The 23,414-nt window shown below is 42.5% G+C and overlaps 1 protein-coding gene across 2 annotated transcripts in view; it reads right to left on the reverse strand.

Moving 5' to 3' along the window:
• Nucleotides 1–135: 135 nt before the first annotated feature.
• LOC5501013 (protein vav) overlaps nucleotides 136–23,414 on the reverse strand; it is a 36,923-nt gene continuing 13,644 nt past the window's right edge. The window contains exons 16-35 of one of the 2 annotated variants that reach the window (XM_048731193.1): nucleotides 23,366–23,411; nucleotides 22,680–22,766; nucleotides 22,202–22,244; nucleotides 21,776–21,851; nucleotides 21,344–21,375; nucleotides 20,821–20,890; nucleotides 19,067–19,098; nucleotides 18,602–18,781; nucleotides 11,154–11,258; nucleotides 10,319–10,346; nucleotides 9,557–9,653; nucleotides 6,906–6,998; nucleotides 6,628–6,671; nucleotides 6,471–6,533; nucleotides 4,566–4,682; nucleotides 3,851–3,938; nucleotides 3,535–3,634; nucleotides 696–760; nucleotides 560–625; nucleotides 136–445 (exon numbers count right to left, since the gene is read on the reverse strand). In XM_048731193.1, the coding sequence (XP_048587150.1) occupies nucleotides 410–445; nucleotides 560–625; nucleotides 696–760; nucleotides 3,535–3,634; nucleotides 3,851–3,938; nucleotides 4,566–4,682; nucleotides 6,471–6,533; nucleotides 6,628–6,671; nucleotides 6,906–6,998; nucleotides 9,557–9,653; nucleotides 10,319–10,346; nucleotides 11,154–11,258; nucleotides 18,602–18,781; nucleotides 19,067–19,098; nucleotides 20,821–20,890; nucleotides 21,344–21,375; nucleotides 21,776–21,851; nucleotides 22,202–22,244; nucleotides 22,680–22,766; nucleotides 23,366–23,411 (1,468 nt within the window). In that variant the 3' untranslated portion in view covers nucleotides 136–409. The remainder of the gene's footprint in view (nucleotides 446–559; nucleotides 626–695; nucleotides 761–3,534; nucleotides 3,635–3,850; nucleotides 3,939–4,565; nucleotides 4,683–6,470; nucleotides 6,534–6,627; nucleotides 6,672–6,905; nucleotides 6,999–9,556; nucleotides 9,654–10,318; nucleotides 10,347–11,153; nucleotides 11,259–18,601; nucleotides 18,782–19,066; nucleotides 19,099–20,820; nucleotides 20,891–21,343; nucleotides 21,376–21,775; nucleotides 21,852–22,201; nucleotides 22,245–22,679; nucleotides 22,767–23,365; nucleotides 23,412–23,414) is intronic. The other variant, XM_048731194.1, reaches the window with a different exon arrangement.

Here is a 23,414-nt window from a genome sequence, read left to right on the forward strand (position 1 = left end):
TGATTGACTAGGTATTTGACTGGTATTTGAATCGGTGGTAACATCACTCGCCCTAGTCATCACTCGCCCTAGTCCCCACTCCCATGAAGACTGTAGATGAGAGGAGGGTAGGGGGATAACACTTGCCAACAATCATTTTATTGATGTATTTTAATACTTTCTTCAATAATTTGAAAAATTACGTCAGGTGACCTCTGTGGCATTGACGTGGCTGGATGGGAAGCCTGTGTCCGATGCGCCAGGGGACTCGGCTGAGTCTGGTTCAAATCTTTTTTATTTCCTAGAAATGTTCGAGAGTTTGCGACAGAACAGCCAGTGTCCACTGCGGGCTTAAAGCCCTGCCGAATTCCCGCACATTTTGGAACTTGATTACCATTTGCGTCTATTCGGTAGATATACAAATATGTGGCTACTCCTTCACATAATTGGACGGGAAATACCCAATCTGCAAAACAGCGGTTTTTCATTAAGTCAAAGTATCAGCAGACATTCAATATAGGGAGCACCTAATTAATATCGGAAAGGCTGTGAGGTCATGTCCGGGCAGCCTGGTACCCACCTGTCCATCGCACTCTCCTTTCCACCAGGAACCGTCTTTGTTTAGAATTAAAATTTTCGAATTTTTCTGTGGAATTTAAAAATCAATTAATAAATACACTGAGATTTATAGACATGTTGAGAGTAATAAGTAATACCTGTATTGATATTTCCTTGGCGTTCCTCGCCTGGTATGGATACAACGCTGTCGCCCAGCCAATACCTGTGATAGAAGGGAATGTAAAACACAGGGATACCGCAACACAGCAATGCCACAACACACAGGGATATCGCAATGCACATGGATACCGCAACACACAGGGATACCACAACACAGGGATACAGCAACACACAGGGATACCACAACACACAGGGATACAGCAACGCACAGGGATACCACAACACGCAGGAATGTCACAACACACAGGGATACCGCAATACACAGGAACACCACAACACACAGATACCATAACACACAGGGATACCACAACACACAGGAATACCACAACACACAGGGATACAGCAATGCACAGGGATACCACAACACACAGGAATACCGCAACACACAGGGATAACGCAACTCACAGGGATACCGCAATACACAGGGAAAAAGAATCTCAAAGGGATACCGCAAAACACAGGTATACCACAAGATGTTTGAAAGAGCACATACACAACACAGGTAACTCAACAGCACACTAGCACTAACCTCTGTACGCCAACTAACCTCTGTACGCCAACCAAACTCTGTACGCCAACCAACCTCTGTACGCCAACCAACCTCTGTACGTCCACTAACCTCTGTACGTCCACTAACCTCTGTAAGCCAACCAACCTCTGTAAGCCAACTAACCTCTGTACACCAACTAACCTCTGTACACCAACTAACCTCTGTACACCAACTAACCTCTGTGCACCAACTAACCTCTGTGCACCAACTAACCTCTGTACGCCAACTAACCTCTGTACGCCAACTAACCTCTGTACACCAACTAACCTCTGTACGCCAACTAACCTCTGTACGCCAACCAGCCTCTGTATGCCAACTAACCTCTGTACGCCAACCAGCCTCTGTACACCAACTAACCTCTGTACGCCAACTAACCTCTGTATGCCAACTAACCTCTGTATGCCAACCAACCTCTGTACACCAACTAACCTCTGTACGCCAACTAACCTCTGTACGCCAACTAACCTCTGTACGCCAACTAACCTCTGTACGCCAACCAACCTCTGTACGCCAACCAACCTCTGTACGCCAACTAACCTCTGTACGCCAACCAACCTCTGTACACCAACTAACATCTGTACGCCAACCAACCTCTGTACGCCAACTAACCTCTGTACGCCAACCAACCTCTGTACGCCAACTAACCTCTGTATGCCAACTAACCTCTGTACGCCAACCAACCTCTGTACACCAACTAACATCTGTACGCCAACCAACCTCTGTACGCCAACTAACCTCTGTACGCCAACTAACCTCTGTACGCCAACCAACCTCTGTACGCCAACCAACCTCTGTACGCCAACTAACCTCTGTACGCCAACTAACCTCTGTACGCCAACTAACCTCTGTACGCCAACCAACCTCTTGTACACCAACTAACCTCTGTACGCCAACTAACCTCTGTACGCCAACTAACCTCTGTACGCCAACCAACCTCTGTACGCCAACCAACCTCTGTACGCCAACCAACCTCTGTACGCCAACCAACCTCTGTACGCCAACCAACCTCTGTACGCCAACCAACCTCTGTACGCCAACTAACCTCTGTACACCAACTAACCTCTGTACACCAACTAACCTCTGTGCACCAACTAACCTCTGTGCACCAACTAACCTCTGTACGCCAACTAACCTCTGTAAGCCAACTAACCTCTGTACACCAACTAACCTCTGTAAGCCAACTAACCTCTGTACACCAACTAACCTCTGTACACCAACTAACCTCTGTACACCAACTAACCTCTGTGCACCAACTAACCTCTGTGCACCAACTAACCTCTGTACGCCAACTAACCTCTGTACGCCAACTAACCTCTGTACGCCAACTAACCTCTGTACGCCAACCAGCCTCTGTATGCCAACTAACCTCTGTACGCCAACCAGCCTCTGTACACCAACTAACCTCTGTACGCCAACCAGCCTCTGTATGCCAACTAACCTCTGTATGCCAACCAACCTCTGTATGCCAACTAACCTCTGTATGCCAACCAACCTCTGTACACCAACTAACCTCTTGTACACCAACTAACATCTGTACGCCAACCAACCTCTGTACGCCAACTAACCTCTGTACGCCAACTAACCTCTGTACGCCAACTAACCTCTGTACGCCAACCAACCTCTGTACGCCAACCAACCTCTGTACGCCAACCAACCTCTTTACGCCAACTAACCTCTTTACGCCAACCAACCTCTGTACGCCAACCAACCTCTGTACGCCAACCAACCTCTGTACGCCAACTAACCTCTGTACGCCAACCAACCTCTGTACGCCAACCAACCTCTGTACGCCAACCAACCTCTGTACGCCAACTAACCTCTGTACGCCAACTAACCTCTGTACGCCAACCAACCTCTGTACGCCAACCAACCTCTGTACGCCAACTAACCTCTGTACGCCAACTAACCTCTGTACGCCAACCAACCTCTGTACGCCAACCAACCTCTGTACGCCAACCAACCTCTGTACGCCAACTAACCTCTGTACGCCAACTAACCTCTGTATGCCAACTAACCTCTGTATGCCAACTAACCTCTGTATGCCAACCAGCCTCTGTACGCCAACTAACCTCTGTACGCCAACCAACCTCTGTACGCCAACCAACCTCTGTACGCCAACTAACCTCTGTACGCCAACTAACCTCTGTACGCCAACCAACCTCTGTACGCCAACCAACCTCTGTACGCCAACTAACCTCTGTACGCCAACTAACCTCTGTACGCCTGTAGGCTTGAACGGTGGAACCTCATTAACTCAAAACACTAACCTCTGTTGTCTTGATCCTCGTTAAGGCCGCAGCGTAGCGTGGTATCGAGGCCGGTGAAGCTGACGCCTAGCGTGTTCTCGCGGTAGTATGCGACTAGTTCCTGTCAACATTACAAGGTCACATGAGACAAGAAAACGCAAGCCATAATGGATAAAAAACCTTTCTTTTTACTCTAAAGATCGAGCCTTGCAAGTGATACAAGTTCCAGTCACGGTAATTGAATCATGGGAAATTTTCTTTCCGGAAACGTAGAGCACGCACAAGAATCCTGCGAAAAGCACACAATAAAAGTAGGCCAACAGCTTGGACAGCTTACCGGGATCGAGTCGAACACTTTAGACTGGGTCAAGCAGAACGTGCCATCTTCATACGGGATCTTAATGTGCTTGGTGGCGTTACGGAACCTGAGAGAATCATTATAACATAGCCTGCTAACTACCATCATAAAAACAGTGGGTTTTGTTGGGCTGATTATAGGCGTCACTACAAACAATGTCCTTCTTCAGTCTGCCCTGCAAAAGTCTTATTAAAGACGAAAATTTGGCAGAGTCGATTACCAGTTTATGGTGTATTGTATTTATTCTTCTGGTTCACGAACACGACTATTTGTGCTATTTGTATTTATTCAAATTTCCGTAATACAGTATGTTCTGCACATTCCACCTCAAAAACAATGCTATGGCAAGAACCGATCACAGAATACTATTGAAATTCCCGTGAACTGTTCCGCATGAACATTTAAAGTATCTAAGTAAGTAAATTTAAAGTTTGAATAAATCGAGTCAGTTCAGCAGAGCAAAAAAGGACTCACGGCATACGGTTGTAAGTAAACTACTACATACGTAGCTAATGCTCATTTCTGTATTCATGTTGACTATTATGTCAACTATTAAAAATAGTGCAAAATCCAAGTTTAAAGTCTTTATAACGCCGCAATGGGCAAAATACATCATAAATGCAGCTCTATCAGAGTGGGTTGCGAACTAGTTCCTGTGCGTAACAAAATGACGTACCATCGCCCACGTGCTCACCTCACACTTAGGGCGTACTCGCCGGCTCGATTGGCGCTTTCTCTGACAAGGAACGTCCCATCAGACCTTCCCATCGTCTCTTGCTCGGCCTCTGTACGGTCCATCTTACCCGCAAACCTGCATCAGACAAGCGCACCAGACAAGTAAATCAGACAAGCGCACCAGACAAGCGCATAAGACAAGCGCATCAGACAAAACCATCAGACAAGAGCATCATCAGACAAGAGCATCAGACAAGAGCATCATCAGACAAGCGCATCATCAGACAAGAGCATCATCAGACAAGCGCATCATCAGACAAGCGCATCATCAGACAAGAGCATCATCAGACAAGCGCATCATCAGACAAGAGCATCATCAGACAAGCGCATCATCAGACAAGAGCATCATCAGACAAGCGCATCAGACAAGAGCATCATCAGACAAGAGCATCAGACAAGCGCATCAGACAAGCGCATCATCAGACAAGCGCATCAGACAAGCGCATCAGAAAAGCGCATCAGACAAGCGCATCATCAGACAAGAGCATCATCAGACAAGAGCATCAGACAAGCGCATCAGACAAGCGCATCATCAGACAAGAGCATCAGACAAGCGCATAAGACAAGCGCAACAGACAAGCGCAACAGACAAGTGCATCAGACAAGCGCAACAGACAAGCGCAACAGACAAACACATCAGAAAAGCGCATCAGACAAGCGCATCAGACAAGCGCATCAGACAAGCGCATCAGACAAGCGCATCAGACAAGCGCATCAGACAAGCGCATCAGACAAGCGCATCAGACAAACACATCAGACAAGCGCATCAGACAAGCGCAACAGACAAGCGCATCAGACAAGCGCATCATCAGACAAGCGCATCAGACAAGCGCATCATCAGACAAGCGCAACAAACAAGCGCATCAGACAAGCGCAACAGACAAACACATCAGACAAGTGCATCAGACAAGAACATAAGACAAGCGCATCAGACAAGAGCATCATCAGACAAGAGCATCATCAGACAAGAGCATCATCAGACAAGCGCAACAGACAAGAGCATCAGACAAGCGCATCAGACAAGCGCATCAGACAAGCGCAACAGACAAGCGCATCAGACAAGCGCATCAGACAAGCGCAACAGACAAACACATCAGACAAGCGCAACAGACAAGCGCATCAGACAAGTAAATCAGACAAGAGCATCAGACAAGCGCATCAGACAAGCGCAACAGACAAACACATCAGACAAGTGCATCAGACAAGCGCAACAGACAAGCGCATCAGACAAGAACATCAGACAAGCGCACCAGACAAGCGCATCATCAGACAAGAGCATCAGACAAACACATCAGACAAGAGCATCAGACAAGCGCATCAGACAAGCGCATCAGACAAACACATCAGACAAGCGCATCAGACAAGAGCATCAGACAAGCGCATCATCAGACAAGAGCATCATCAGACAAGCGCAACAGACAAGTGCAACAGACAAACACATCAGACAAGTGCATCAGACAAGCGCATCAGACAAGCGCAACAGACAAACACATCAGACAAGAGCATCAGACAAGAGCATCATCAGACAAGAGCATCAGACAAGCGCAACAGACAAACACATCAGACAAGAGCATCAACAGACAAGAGCATCAGACAAGCGCATCAGACAAGAGCATCAACAGACAAGAGCATCAGACAAGCGCATCAGACAAGAACATCAACAGACAAGCGCATCAGACAAGCGCAACAGACAAGCGCATCAGACAAGAACATAAGACAAGCGGAACAGACAAGAGCATAAGACAAGCGCATCAGATACGCTTTGTCTACTCACTAAATTTTTGTGTATCCCAACTTATGCGAAACTGTGTTGTTACACAAGTGTAATAAGGAATAAGTTTATAAAACAATTTTTTAAATTTACCAGGGATACTTGGTAAGCGTATCTTTGATTTCCCCAGGAGCGGGTGAGGGGTGACCGGGACTCCTGTGGGCAAATAAAATAATATCATCAAATATCAACATCAACACATGATCTGTAAGTCAAGCATTGATAAACTGGCGACCAGGGCGCTACTTACTCTTCCTTTAAAGTGTGCTGCTCATATCTGTGGCGATTAGTAAGCTGTGCAAACGCAAGAATAAGAGTGGTAAGGAGCAGTGTGTTCAAAGATCTGGCAAGCCAACACAGTTTGTAGAGCGATAATAAGATATTTACTAAAGATTTTGTACGTAATTTTTGTTTGTGTGTATGTTTTTTTGCTTGCTTGCTTGTTTGTTTGTTTGTTTGTTTGTTTGTTTGTTTGTTTGTTTGTTTGTTTGTTTGTTGAACAACAATACCATATTTAGGATTTTGAACCTGATTTTGTTTGTTTCCTGCGTCTGCATTCTCTGTTGACGTTACGTGACTCCTGGGGAAATACCCGGTTGTTCCCGTGCGAATAGAAAGCCCCTGGAAGGTACAAAGGATATCTCGTTAAGAAAATTACATTGTGTTTATAGCTAAAACAAAAACCAATAACTATTTGGCTGGAGCACAAACATAGATAAGCACAAGTAGGAATTGAAACAGAGGAGACTATATAAACAAGCAGACATTCAAAACCTGAACCAGAATAGCCTGAACACTTTACCTCCCACCACTCAGGGTCACACGAAACACCTTACCTTCCACCACTCAGGGTCACACGAAACACTTTACCTCCTATTATTCAGGGTCACATGTAACACCTTACCTCCCACCACTCAGGGTCACATGTAACACCTTACCTCCCACCACTCAGGGTCACACAGCACACCTTACCTCCCACCACTCAGAGTCACATGGAACACCTTACCTCCCATCATTCAGGGTCACACGAAACACCTTACCTCCCATCATTCAGGGTCACATGTAACACCTTACCTCCCATCATTCAGGATCACATGTAACACCTTACCTCCTACCACTCAGGGTCACACAACACACCTTACCTCCTACCACTCAGGGTCACATGAAGCACCTTACCTCCCACCACTCAGAGTCACACGGCACACCTTACCTCCTATCACTCAGGGTCACATGTAACACCTTACCTTCCACCACTCAGGGTCACATGTAACACCTTACCTCCAACCACTCAGGGTCACATGGAACACCTTACCTCCTACCACTCAGGGTCACACAGCACACCTTACCTCCCATCACTCAGGGTCACATGTAACACCTTACCTCCCATCACTCAGGGTCACATGGAACACCTTACCTCCTACCACTCAGGGTCACATGTAACACCTTACCTCCTATCACTCAGGGTCACATGGAACACCTTACCTTCCACCACTCAGGGTCACATGTAACACCTTACCTCCCATCACTCAGGGTCACATGGAACACCTTACCTCCTATCACTCAGGGTCACATGGAACACTTTACCTCCCATCACTCAGGGTCACATGGCACATCTTACCTCCTATCACTCAGGGTCACACGGCACACCTTACCTTCCACCACTCAGGGTCACATGTAACCACCTTACCTCCCATCACTCAGGGTCACATGGGACACTTTACCTCCCATCACTCAGGGTCACATGGCACACCTTACCTCCTATCACTCAGGGTCACACGGCACACCTTTCCTCCTATCACTCAGGGTCACATGGCACTCCTTACCTCCCACCACTCAGGGTCACATGGAACACCTTACCTCCCATCACTCAGGGTCACATGTAACACCTTACCTCCCATCACTCAGGGTCACGGCACACCTTAGCTCCTATCACTCAGGGTCACATGTAACACCTTACCTTCCACCACTCAGGGTCACATGTAACACCTTACCTCCAACTACTCAGGGTCACACGGCACACCTTACCTCCCACCACTCAGGGTCACATGGAACACCTTACCTCCCATCACTCAGGGTCACATGTAACACCTTACCTCCCATCACTCAGGGTCACACAGCACACCTTACCTCCCATCACTCAGAGTCACATGTAACACCTTACCTCCCATCACTCAGGGTCACATGGAACACCTTACCTCCTACCACTCAGGGTCACATGTAACACCTTACCTCCTATCACTCAGGGTCACATGGAACACCTTACCTTCCACCACTCAGGGTCACATGGAACACTTTACCTCCCATCACTCAGGGTCACATGGCACACCTTACCTCCTATCACTCAGGGTCACATGTAACACCTTACCTTCCACCACTCAGGGTCACATGGAACACCTTACCTTCCACCACTCAGGGTCACATGGAACACCTTACCTCCAACCACTCAGGGTCACATGGAACACCTTACCTTCCACCACTCAGGGTCACATGGAACACTTTACCTCCCATCACTCAGGGTCACATGGCACACCTTTCCTTCTATCACTCAGTATCATACGGCACACCTTACCTCCCATCACTCAGGATCACATGTAACACCTTACCTCCCATCACTCAGGGTCACATGGAACACCTTACCTCTCATCACTCAGGGTCACACGGCACACCTTACCTGCCATCACTCAGGATCACATGTAAAACCTTACCTCCCATCACTCAGGGTCACATGGAACACCTTACCTCCCATCACTCAGGGTCACACAGCACACCTTACGTCCTATCACTCAGGGTCACATGTAACACCTTACCTCCCACCACTCAGGGTCACACGGCACACCTTACCTCCTATCACTCAGGGTCACATGTAAAACCTTACCTCCCATCACTCAGGGTCACACAGCACACCTTACGTCCTATCACTCAGGGTCCAAGTAACACTTACCTCCCACCACTCAGGAACACACGGCACACCTTACCTCCTATCACTCAGGGTCACATGTAAAACCTTACCTCCCATCACTCAGGGTCAAATGTAACACCTTACCTCCCATCACTCAGGAACACATGGAACACCTTACCTCCCATCACTCAGGGTCACACAGCACACCTTACCTCCCATCACTCAGGGTCACATGGAACACCTTACCTCTCATCACTCAGGGTCACACGGCACACCTTACCTCCCACCACTCAGGATCATTCTGATTCAGGACCTCCACTTCATCTCCTATCACCATGTTCAGGCTGGAACGCCCACTAGGTGCAATGCCATGGAAGCTGAAAAAAGACATTAAAGTATAGATAAGCTTATCTGAGGGCAAATAGACGTTCCTCTTTGAGAAAAAAAACTTTAAACCATGGATTAGTTTAACTGAGGGCAATTAGGCATTCCTCATACTATATGGTCAACAGAAGCATGTCATTTCTTTCTTATTGAACGTCAATAAAATTTGTCCTTTCTCCATATAACCCCCCCCCCCCCCCGTTCCTGGTCACATGTCTGAGCGTTAATGGCGGCAGTGTTGCTTTTGAAAGACCACAAGATGCTTGCTGTTCCAGCCAGCAAGTTTATGCTGTTTGCATAGGGCTTGGCTAGACTATTACTGAATTTTATTACTGGTATCACATATAGAAATTTGCAAACACAACAACAAAGCATTAGGTGTAGAAAGAACATAAACAAGTGGTAAATGCCAATTGTCAAGTGGCAGTTCTTCTATCAAAAAATAACATGGAACTCTTCAAATTTCTACTGAATGTATGAAAATGTTCTGCGATCATATTATTTATCAACTATATTTTTAAAAATAATTATACTGTTCCATAAGCTGTGATTGGTCTTGGAGCTGCCAATTGCCAATTGTTTTCACACTGACAACATTTATTGAAATAGGTGTATAGGCTTTGAAATAGTAAATGGTGCATCATTTCATAAAACTCACTTTTGTATTGCAACAACCACTTGTGCATCTGAAAAAAAGGTAAGTGAGGGACAAACCTTTCTCATTTAATGTGTTTAACGCACTGCACACTGGATCTGATTAGATAATGATTCAACAAAAACTTGCAGCCAAAAATAAATTCTTGCTTTTCACTTCTCTCGTGTGGACAAACATACTATATAAATCACTTTTAGCCAGAAATGTCATGAACTTGTAAAATTTGATAAATAAACTGTTGTTCTAACATCAAAAATATCATCTTCCTAAACAAATTAATTATGTTGTACTCAGTACAAATTTAACTTTCTTTGATAATTAAAATTTGGTTTGATCATTTAGGTGTAGTTCAGAGTCAGCCATGAAATAGCAATTAATTAGAATTATGAAAGTTATTGTCAGTACTTATTTCCTTGTTCACTGTAACCAAACTACAAACCTTATTTCAATAGAAATTCATACAAAATTCAGAAAATATAGCAATCTTTTTCAATGCCTCGTGCATTTGTGTTGTTGTATTTTGCATAGACATGTGTAAGGTGATGTCTTACAGTCATTCTTACAACATGCTTTGTTTCATATATGAGATGTTTGTTACTGTACCCTTACAATATGTGGGTTACATGGGACCATCTTGCTCACAGCTTCCTGTGTCTCACACACTTACAGGTATTCAACAAGTGTGTTAGTATTTTGCACAGGATTCACAAGTGTCTTATGTGATAATCAACCATATAAAGCACTATTTACCATCTGTCTTGCCACACTTAATGTTTCCATGTGTCTTGTATGTGTATGTGTGTCTGGCACATGCACTGTAAGAGTGCATATTACGTACTGTGTTTCTGTCGTGGAAGGCCATCCCGCGTCCAACTCATACCAAATGATGCCGGGGTGGAAGTCTGTTTAACAAGTTTCTCTGGTCGGGTTATTGGGGAAGGTGCTGGGAGAACGAAAAATCTGGTGTTGAGTTCTTTTTTTGCTTCTTCTAAACTATCATTTGCAAATTACCTTGAATCATAATGGAAACCAATCGTACCCGATTCACACATTTATAAGAATACAATTGATTCGAACACACAGATTCACAAGGGTGTTTTTTAAAGGGTGCTTGAACATCAAAGGTCGAAGTAAGGAGCCACAGAAAGTGTGCTTTAAGCTTGAATAGTTTATTCACAGAGTCATTTTGCAGCTTAAATCTAGATCTTTTAGGTTGGCATGTCTTGAGCTTTTATCCAAAGCCTGACAAACATTCAGTTTCTTGGCATCTTACCAAAGTGGCTACTCAAGGGAAACAAAGAATATGATTGGCTAAGACAGTGTTTGAGTGATGGTACATAGTCCAAATGTTTGAGAACCAACAGATTGAGATAATAGAGCCATGCTAGCTTATCTAGATTAGATCACAAGCATCTTAATTTAAAAAGTAAAGAGATTTGTTTGAGTTTCAAGAAAGTCAATCATAGACTGATTTTGCATTCAAATTATCATCTCACATCAACACAACATAAAACATCCATGCAATCATTGAAATAAGGTTGCAAAGTGAAAAGTGAAAAACAAGAAGTGAGTTAGAAAAAGTATTTTTCAATCAATTTTCATCTGATTTGATCGTATAAGCCAGATCCATGCACAACACACAAATACAAAATAAAATCATTGAATACAAAACACTAAAATACAATAAACAACAGTACATAATAAGATAAGTTAAATATGATACAAGAATCATTTGAATACAATACGTAGAGAATACTACCATGGAAAGCGCGTGTGTACGGTTTTTATTCACAAGTTGTGCAGTATCAAAAAATGAACGAGTGAGCACAGCGAACGAGTGAGTTTCTTTTATACAAAACAACGAGTGAATAAAAACTGTACAAAGCACTTTCCATGCTGTATTTTGTTTATTATATACATACTGAGAAATTTATAATAAGCTTATTACATAACATTTTTTTAGACTTGTCTGCAGAGGCTCCAAGGTTTGTGCTGTTCGAGGGTTCAGTTGAAGACAGACAGAAACTTGTACATTGAAATGAATCTGTCTCGCTAATGTAACGCACGAGACTGTGATGTTTGATAGTGTTTTAACAGCCTTACATCTCGACTTTCTACATAATCCTCTACAGTGTCATTGAGAGTAGCAAATCTATTGGCTTCCATTTTGACCACTTTGTATTAAATTTTCACAGTTAAATTTCAATTTCTCGCTCAATGGAGCTCGGCACCAAAAGTAACATGAAAAAATTCCTGTCTTGGGATTGAAGCCATTCAAGTGCAGTGAAAAAATATTGTTCGTCCAATCACAACCGCGAACGACTTTTCTTCAATGTGAAAAAACATCGTTCGGGCCTCTGATTTGCTGAGACCAGTGAACGAACGAAAATTTACTGAATATGTTTTCAGTGAGTATTCCTCAGTATGTATATAATAAAGTACAATACAAAATCAAATACAAAATGTAATCACTCAAGTGAAAAAGAGAAAGAAGGCAGGTCATACCAGGGAAGTGTAAGGTTATACCAGGGAAGTGTAAGGTTACACCAGGTAAGCGTAAGGTAATACCAGGGAAGCGTAAGGGAATACCAGTGAAGTGTAAGGTTACACCAGGGAAGTGTAAGGTAATACCAGGGAAGTGTAAGGTTATACCAGGGAAGTGTAAGGTCATACCAGGGAAGTGTAAGGTCATACCAGGGAAGTGTAAGGTAACACCAAGGAAGTGTTAGGGAATACCAGGGAAGTGTAAGGTTACACCAGGTAAGCGTAAGGTAATACCAGGGAAGTGAAAGGGAATACCAGGGAAGTGTAAGGTCATACCAGGGAAGTGTAAGGTCATACCAGGGAAGTGTAAGGTCATACCAGGGAAGTGTAAGGGAATACCAGTGAAGTGTAAGGTAATACCAGGGAATTGTAAGGTTATACCAGGGAAGTGTAAGGTTATACCAGGGAAGTGTAAGGTCATACCAGGGAAGTGTAAGGGAATACCAGTGAAGTGTAAGGTAACACCAGGGAAGTGTAAGGTAATACCAGGGAAGTGTAAGGTTATACCAGGAAAGTGTAAGGTAATACCAGGAAAGTGTAAGGTAATACCAGGGAAGTGTAAGGTCATACTAGGGAAGTGTAAGGTCATACCAGGGAAGTGTAAGGTAATACCAGGGAAGTGTAAGGTTATACCAGGGAAGTGTAAGGTCATACTAGGGAAGTGTAAGGGAATACCAGTGAAGTGTAAGGCAACACCAGGGAAGTGTAAGGTAATACCAGGGAAGTGTAAGGTTATACCAGGGAAGTGTAAGGTCATACCAGGGAAGTGTAAGGGAATACCAGTGAAGTGTAAGGTCATACCAGGGAAGTGTAAGGTCATACCAGGGAAGTGTAAGGTAACACCAGGGAAGTGTAAGGTCATACAAGGGAAGTGTAAGGTCATACCAGGGAAGTGTAAGGTTATACCAGGGAAGTGTAAGGTTATACCAGGGAAGTGTAAGGTTATACCAGGGAAGTGTAAGGTCATACCAGGGAAGTGTAAGGGAATACCAGTGAAGTGTAAGGTAACACCAGGGAAGTGTAAGGTCATACCAGGGAAGTGTAAGGTCATACCAGGGAAGTGTAAGGTTATACCAGGGAAGTGTAAGGTTATACCAGGGAAGTGTAAGGTTATACCAGGGAAGTGTAAGGTCATACCAGGGAAGTGTAAGGGAATACCAGTGAAGTGTAAGGTTATACCAGGGAAGTGTAAGGTCATACCAGGGAAGTGTAAGGGAATACCAGTGAAGTGTAAGGTCATACCAGGGAAGTGTAAGGTCATACCAGGGAAGTGTAAGGTTATACCAGGGAAGTGTAAGGTTATACCAGGGAAGTGTAAGGTTATACCAGGGAAGTGTAAGGTAATACCAGTGAAGTGTAAGGTAACACCAGGGAAGTGTAAGGTAATACCAGGGAAGTGTAAGGTTATACCAGGAAAGTGTAAGGTAATACCAGGAAAGTGTAAGGTAATACAAGGGAAGTGTAAGGTCATACCAGGGAAGTGTAAGGTCATACCAGGGAAGTGTAAGGTAATACCAGGGAAGTGTAAGGTTATACCAGGGAAGTGTAAGGTCATACTAGGGAAGTGTAAGGGAATACCAGTGAAGTGTAAGGCAACACCAGGGAAGTGTAAGGTAATACCAGGGAAGTGTAAGGTTATACCAGGGAAGTGTAAGGTCATACCAGGGAAGTGTAAGGGAATACCAGTGAAGTGTAAGGTCATACCAGGGAAGTGTAAGGTCATACCAGGGAAGTGTAAGGTAACACCAGGGAAGTGTAAGGTCATACAAGGGAAGTGTAAGGTCATACCAGGGAAGTGTAAGGTTATACCAGGGAAGTGTAAGGTTATACCAGGGAAGTGTAAGGTTATACCAGGGAAGTGTAAGGTCATACCAGGGAAGTGTAAGGGAATACCAGTGAAGAGTAAGGTAACACCAGGGAAGTGTAAGGTCATACCAGGGAAGTGTAAGGTCATACCAGGGAAGTGTAAGGTTATACCAGGGAAGTGTAAGGTTATACCAGGGAAGTGTAAGGTTATACCAGGGAAGTGTAAGGTCATACCAGGGAAGTGTAAGGGAATACCAGTGAAGTGTAAGGTTATACCAGGGAAGTGTAAGGTCATACCAGGGAAGTGTAAGGGAATACCAGTGAAGTGTAAGGTCATACCAGGGAAGTGTAAGGTCATACCAGGGAAGTGTAAGGTAACACCAGGGAAGTGTAAGGTCATACCAGGGAAGTGTAAGGTCATACCAGGGAAGTGTAAGGTTATACCAGGGAAGTGTAAGGTTATACCAGGGAAGTGTAAGGTTATACCAGGGAAGTGTAAGGTAATACCAGTGAAGTGTAAGGTAACACAAGGAAAGTGTAAGATAACACCAGGGAAGTGTAAGGTAACACCAGGGAAGTATAAGGTCATACCAGGGAAGTGTAAGGTAATACCAGGGAAGTGTAAGGTAATACCAGGGAAGTGTAAGGTCATACCAGGGAAGTGTAAGGTAATACCAGGGAAGTGTAAGGTAACACCAGGGAAGTGTAAGGTAATACCAGGGAAGTGTAAGGTCATACCAGGGAAGTGTAAGGGAATACCAGGGAAGTGTAAGGGAATACCAGTGAAGTGTAAGGTTATAACAGGGAAGTGTAAGGTGATACCAGTGAAGTGTAAGGTAACACCAGGGAAGTGTAAGGTTATACCAGGGAAGTGTAAGGTCATACCAGGGAAGTGTAAGGTTATACCAGGGAAGTGTAAGGTGATACCAGTGAAGTGTAAGGTAACACCAGGGAAGTGTAAGGTAACACCAGGGAAGTGTAAGGTAATACCAGGGAAGTGTAAGGTTATACCAGGGAAGTGTAAGGTAATACTAGGGAAGTGTAAGGTAATACTAGGGAAGTGTAAGGTTATACCAGAGAAGTGTAAGGTCATACCAGGGAAGTGCAAGGTCATACCAGGGAAGTGCAAGGTCATACCAGGGAAGTGTAAGGTTATACCAGGGAAGTGTAAGGTAATACCAGGGAAGTGTAAGGTAATACCAGGGAAGTGTAAGGTAACACCAGGGAAGTGTAAGGTAATACCAGGGAAGTGTAAGGTAACACCAGGGAAGTGTAAGGTAACACCAGGGAAGTGTAAGGTAACACCAGGGAAGTGTAAGGTAATACCAGGGAAGTGTAAGGTAATACCAGGGAAGTGTAAGGTAACACCAGGGAAGTGTAAGGTAATACCAGGGAAGTGTAAGGTAACACCAGGGAAGTGTAAGGTAATACCAGGGAAGTGTAAGGTTATACCAGGGAAGCGTAAGGTAATACTAGGGAAGTGTAAGGTAATACTAGGGAAGTGTAAGGTTATACCAGAGAAGTGTAAGGTCATACCAGGGAAGTGTAAGGGAATACCAGTGAAGTGTAAGGTAACACCAGTGAAGTGTAAGGGAATACCAGGGAAGTGTAAGGTCATACCAGGGAAGTGTAAGGTAACACCAGGGAAGTGCAAGGTAAAACCAGGGAAGTGTAAGGTCATACCAGGGAAGTGTAAGGTCATACCAGGGAAGTGTAAGGTAACACCAGGGAAGTGTAAGGGAATACCAGTGAAGTGTAAGGTTATACCAGGGAAGTGTAAGGTCATACCAGGGAAGTGTAAGGTAACACCAGGGAAGTGTAAGGTAACACCAGGGAAGTGTAAGGTCATACCAGGGAAGTGTAAGGTCATACCAGGGAAGTGTAAGGTTATACCAGGGAAGTGTAAGGTTATACCAGGGAAGTGTAAGGTTATACCAGGGAAGTGTAAGGTAATACCAGTGAAGTGTAAGGTAACACCAGGGAAGTGTAAGGTTATACCAGGGAAGTGTAAGGTCATACCAGGGAAGTGTAAGGTTATACCAGGGAAGTGTAAGGTCATACCATGGAAGTGTAAGGGAATACCAGTGAAGTGTAAGGTTATACCAGGGAAGTGTAAGGTAACACCAGGGAAGTGTAAGGTAATACCAGGGAAGTGTAAGGTAATACCAGTGAAGTGTTGTAAGGTAATACCAGGGAAGTGTAGGGTAATACCAGGGAAGTGTAAGGTAATACCAGGGAAGTGTAAGGTTATACCAGGGAAGTGTAAGGTAATACTAGGGAAGTGTAAGGTAATACTAGGGAAGTGTAAGGTTATACCAGAGAAGTGTAAGGTCATACCAGGGAAGTGTAAGGGAATACCAGTGAAGTGTAAGGTAACACCAGGGAAGTGTAAGGGAATACCAGGGAAGTGTAAGGTCATACCAGGGAAGTGTAAGGTCATACCAGGGAAGTGTAAGGTAACACCAGGGAAGTGTAAGGGAATACCAGTGAAGTGTAAGGTTATACCAGGGAAGTGTAAGGTAACACCAGGGAAGTGTAAGGTCATACCAGGGAAGTGTAAGGTAACACCAGGGAAGTGTAAGGTCATACCAGGAAAGTGTAAGGTAACACCAGGGAAGTGTAAGGTTATACCAGGGAAGTGTAAGGTTATACCAGGAAAGTGTAAGGTCATACCAGGGAAGTGTAAGGTAACACCAGGGAAGTGTAAGGTAATACCAGGGAAGTGTAAGGTCATACCAGGGAAGTGTAAGGTCATACCAGGAAAGTGTAAGGTAACACCAGGGAAGTGTAAGGGAATACCAGTGAAGTGTAAGGTTATACCAGGGAAGTGTAAGGTCATACCAGGGAAGTGTAAGGTAACACCAGGGAAGTGTAAGGTAACACCAGGGAAGTGTAAGGTCATACCAGGGAAGTGTAAGGTCATACCAGGGAAGTGTAAGGTAACACCAGGGAAGTGTAAGGGAATACCAGTGAAGTGTAAGGTTATACCAGGGAAGTGTAAGGTCATACCAGGGAAGTGTAAGGTAACACCAGGGAAGTGTAAGGGAATACCAGTGAAGTGTAAGGTTATACCAGGGAAGTGTAAGGTAACACCAGGGAAGTGTAAGGTAATACCAGGGAAGTGTAAGGGAATACCAGTGAAGTGTAAGGTAACACCAGGGAAGTGTAAGGTAATACCAGGGAAGTGTAAGGTTATACCAGGGAAGTGTTAGGTCATACCAGGGAAGTGTAAGGGAATACCAGTGAAGTGTAAGGTTATACCAGGGAAGTGTAAGGTAATACCAGGGAAGTGTAAGGTTATACCAGGGAAGTGTAAGGTCATACCAGGGAAGTGTAAGGGAATACCAGTGAAGTGTAAGGTAACACCAGGGAAGTGTAAGGTAATACCAGGTAAGTGTAAGGTCATACCAGGGAAGTGTAAGGGAATACCAGGGAAGTGTAAGGTAATAGCAGGGAAGTGTAAGGTTATACCAGGGAAGTGTAAGGTCATACCAGGGAAGTGTAAGGGAATACCAGGGAAGTGTAAGGTAACACCAGGGAAGTGTAAGGTCATATAAGGGAAGTGCAAGGTTATACCAGGGAAGTGTAAGGTCATACCAGGGAAGTGTAAGGTAATACCAGCAAAGTAAAGGTAACACCAGGAAAGTGTAAGGTAATACCAGGGAAGTATAAGGTGACCATGTCATGAGGTATTGTACCATGACATATACAGAATTCCCTTGCTAAGGTGACCATGTCATGAGGTATTGGACCATGACATATACAGGACCCCCTTGCTAAGGTGACCATGTCATGTGGTTCATATACAGGCCCCCTTGCTAAGGTGACCATGTCATGCGTATGTACAATCACACATACAGAATCCCCTTGCTAAGGTGACCATGTCATGAGGTATTGTACCATCACATATACAGGATTCCCTTGCTAATCACCCACCTGTACCCATTCTTGGGGGTGCCGACACCTTTCGTTGTCTCTCTGGGCTTATGCTTGCTAGACTGATGGGGCTCCTTGGCATGAATGGGGACACCCCGGTGAACGACTTGTTGGGCCGCCTGTTGCCCCGGCACTCTGGGCATTTTAGAATACAGCCTTGATGGCAGGAAGCATCACAGACTACAAGCAGAGAAACAATTCAGTGACTGGTAATAAACTGAAAATACCATTAGAACAAATGCAATGATCATCATCACAAGACATCTTTGATTATTTTCCTGTGAAGCATTTCTTTTGCTTTTTCTATGAGCATAAGGTATGTTGGAGTATACTGTTGGATTTTCATGGAGCAATAAAGTTACAAAATGCATTAAATTTTCTCTGAGAAAAGTACAATCAGCTGGAGGTAAACTTCACAGTGCCAGAAAGACATAAAAGGAGTAAAAAAATTAATGACAAACTTACTGACACACTTGTACCCTTGATTCACCAGGCCCCTGTTATACAAACATTAAAAGATAATTCATTGGAAGTTTGAGCAGCCAAACGTTAAAGTACCACAGTAATATACATGATTTTACATAGTTGGATAGATGTGCTATACAGCAATTTCTTATTAGCAGACCCGCCTGCCCGCGCAAGCTATGTAACCACGATTTTCTGACACGGTCTCCTCCACTGGATAAAAACACAAACTTCCAAGCATCTAAGAAGTGGGAAAATAATTTGAGAAACTCTATTAGTCATGGATTGCTTAAATCAAAGAATCTACAATTTTCCCTGAGTCTGCTGTCAGATTTCGCCTCCAACAAACTGGTAATCACACAATGGAAGATTGATTACACAACTGATACGGATTCACAACATGGCAATGAAAGATATTGAAAGAAAGTCTTTACAATAAGCCTAAAATCAAAAGAAAAGAACCCATGTCTAAGCATGGAGAATTGAAGCCAAACAAGCAGCAAAAGTATGATTATTACTGTTGGTTTCTTGCTGCCTCTAAATAAATGAAACGGTATGTTTCCAAATTGTTTAAGTAAGCTTAACTACTTTATCTCTTCTAGTTGAGTATCTTAAGCTTATAAGCTTGCTAAATTTTTTAAAAACTGTAATTTTCCTTTACCATAACTCAATATAATTTGTAGAGTTGCTGTTTTTAACAACAAACAACTAGTTTGCACGAATCCTAGAAGCTCCTTACAAATTAAAACTAGACATAAATAATAATAAATAATCAAACATTTATAGAAAAAAATTAAGGCCGCTTGAGGTGTGGCGGTACCCTTATAGAGGGTAAAGCTTCTGTAGCTGCTGCCTTGAAGGCTGGCAGAGAGCTAGTTTAGAGGTTCCATAATCTTAACACTCTGGAAAAGAATGAATAAGAGGAATAAGGCTTTTATACCAAAATACCCAACTGAACTTGCCGGTACATTAAATTGACTGAACTTGGCAGTACATAAAAAGAAATAAACAAAAGTTATATGTTTTTCAGGAATATCAAACCTATCAAAGCAAGATGCTGCACCTTTACTAATACTGCTTTGACAAATAGCTTGCGATAAAAGCACTGGATAATCAGTTTTACTTATTATTAAACCACCCCTGTAAGGCAGCCACTTTTCCAACAGATTACTGGAGTGTTTGTTGTTTTGAGTGGCTATAAAATTGAAAGATTTTCTCCACATAAGTCTATGACAGATAATTCAATAACAAATTCATAGGTAGTCTATAGTATTTTTATTGCTTTTCTTGTGAACCACAGTTAAGTGGCCAACCCCTATCAAAAAGCTACTCAGCAGTCTTCTTTGCCTGATTTCAAAGGCATCAGTATCTGAACTGTATTATCCCTGGTATGTTCCTAGCCATTGAATTATATTAGTCACGACACTATTGGGATCCCACTATTGTATGACAGCTATAAAATTGTTATTTGAAATTTTTCTTTTCTCACCTGGTTATATTATTTTGTTTTCCTTTTACAGCTTCCAATAGTTTAATTTAAGCGCTACACAACTTTCATGATTACATTTTTCAAGACATCAAAACAATCGTTGAAAACTCTAAAACTTTCTGACACAAAATTTTAAATGCCTATTAATAGAAAATTGCTCAATACTCTGTTGGATGTTAGACCTATAATAATCTCAATGAAATTTGTGATCACAAATTGTATGTGAAATTTGTGATAATTTAAACAAGACTGGTCCCTTACGTACCATAGTAAGTTTTGGCAGACTCCACAGTAGGTAGGGTTGGTAAAAGTATACAGGTCGAAGTGATGCTCGCCTGAAATAAGAATACATACAATAGAGTCATCTCCCTTAAGAATGTCCAAATATAGGAAATATTCCATGAAGCTGAACAGTGTCACTTTTAAGAATGTCAAATAACAACAGTAAGGTGAAGTAAGAGTGGAGCTTGCACTTCAATTATGAGGCCCAGTGTGTAAGCAGGTCAGACTATGGGGCCATTCACTTTAGTTAATAACACACCTATAGGATTTTAAATGGGAACATGGTTAATACTGTATAAGCACTAAGCAAATACTTTTTAGTTATAGTTTTTATGGTTATTATATAGTTAGCAACTTGTGCTGCCATGTTGCTGTTGTTGTCAAATTGTTACTCCGACCTAATGTTTGTGTTTTCGAGGTTGACGAGGATAGACTTGTTGTTGTTACAGCACTGGACCACTTTGTTACTACTGTAGCAAGCATGTTTTTGGTTGCTGGGAACATACCTTGATTTACACCAGGCAAAAGAAGATTGTACCTGTGGTGAAAATCCCATGAGAAAAATCCACTGATTAGTTAAAAACTGAAAATACCATTAGAACAATTTCACTGATTGGTTAAAAACTGAAAATACCATTAAGAACAAATCCACTGATTGGTTAAAAACTGAATATACCAAGGACAAATCCACTTATTGGTTAAAAAATGAAAATAGCTATAGAACACATACAAGAATTCATTAAAACATGACAATAAGATAACATTTACTACTAATACAACACACACAACACTAATACTGTCTTCGAACAGATTCACTATTGGTTGTAACTTTATAGACTAAGGACGCATTGCACCACTTTATTGACTTGGCGACAAGTCAATAAAAGATCAAATATTGTCACAATATGAGCAGCTGCTATGAACAGAAGAAAACTCACATAGCTCGTTTTATTTCTGTTATCCATTTATCTTTCATGTCAGCTGTCTTTGTAAACATTGAGCAGGAATTTCTCTCTAAAATAACATAATAAAAGCTCATTAGGGAGTGCTGTTTAGGATTTATGGTATGCATACAGTGGAAACCCATTAATGAGGAAACCTAGAAAATTTATATTTAGCAGTATGTTATATTCTATAGAGTGGAACCCCATTAATGAGGACACCTTGTTAGCTTATATTCAGCTATTTGTTCACATGTAGTGGAACCCCATCGGACCCCATTGGACACCATTTTGCTTCACAAAACTTTCCTCATTTACAATGTTTCCTTAATGAGGATGATAAAATGTATCATTAGGACTTTGAAACCTTCCTTAATGATGCAAGGATCCAATCAAGAAAATGAGAAACAGAGTGAGCTTTACCTGCCTCCATGGTCTCTCCCCGCATACTCCATCCATGTAAGAACTACAAGTAAAGCAAGATGGTATTAAAGCAAGTCATGCAAGTAAAGCAAGATATTTTCCTTCTCTATGCTATTTTAGTATTTCCTTTATATCAAGGGTTCTGAAAAGATTGGTTATCATGCCAAAAAGACATGACTACAGCAACAATGGGCATTTAGTTTATTTAAAATAATTTAAAATATCAAACAATTTCTAAAGTAGATGAAAATTGAAAAAAAAGCTACAACATATCCACATGAAAAACATTTTTCGCCCTTTTCAGAAACTTGATACAAAAGGCATGACCTCAATTGATTTCTTGGTTAGAAAAGCACTGAGGATTTATACAATATACATCTAAATTCAGGGTTGAAGACCAATGGGACAGAATGAATGTATAGTAGTAGTACAGTTAACAAAATGAGGTAGAATCTTATTTTCTGTATTTCCGGTTTACCTTGCCTCTGCCTGGGCCAGAGGTAACATTCTCTTGAAGTTCATAATAATTCAGAAATAACGTAGACTTGTGGTGGTAGGTATCACCCTGATAAACAACAAAAACGCTATCATCATCATCATAGTTGTCATTGTCATCATCATTGTCATCATCATCATAAATTTTCATCATCGTCATTATCATCATCATCTTTATCACCATCATCATCACAATCACCATCATCATTATCATTATCATCATCATCATCATCTTTATCACCATCATTATCACCATTGTCATCATCATAATCATAATCATCATCATCTTTATCACCATCATTATCACCATTGTCATCATCATAATCATAATCATCATCATAATCATCACCATTACCATTATCATAATCATAATCATCATCATAATCATCATCATCACCATTGCTATCATCATCATCATCATCATCATCATCTTTATCACCATCATCATCACCATTGTCATCATCATCTTCATCTTTATCATCATTATTGCAGTCCTCATCATTATAGTCATCATCACCAACATCAACTCATTCCATTACTGTCATCATTATCTCATTAATATGTTCAACATTTTCATTATTATTACAGTATCACTATCTTAATCATACAACATAGTCATCTTTATCTTAAAATTTGTGCCCAGATGGCCATAGTGTCCTGGTCACATACCTTTGTTTTACAAATAATCAGTGCACGATCAAACAGAAAAGCATGCCTA

Source organism: Nematostella vectensis, chromosome 8 (genome assembly GCF_932526225.1).
Source record: "Nematostella vectensis chromosome 8, jaNemVect1.1, whole genome shotgun sequence".
In the NCBI taxonomy this organism is placed as follows: Eukaryota; Metazoa; Cnidaria; class Anthozoa; order Actiniaria; family Edwardsiidae; genus Nematostella; species Nematostella vectensis.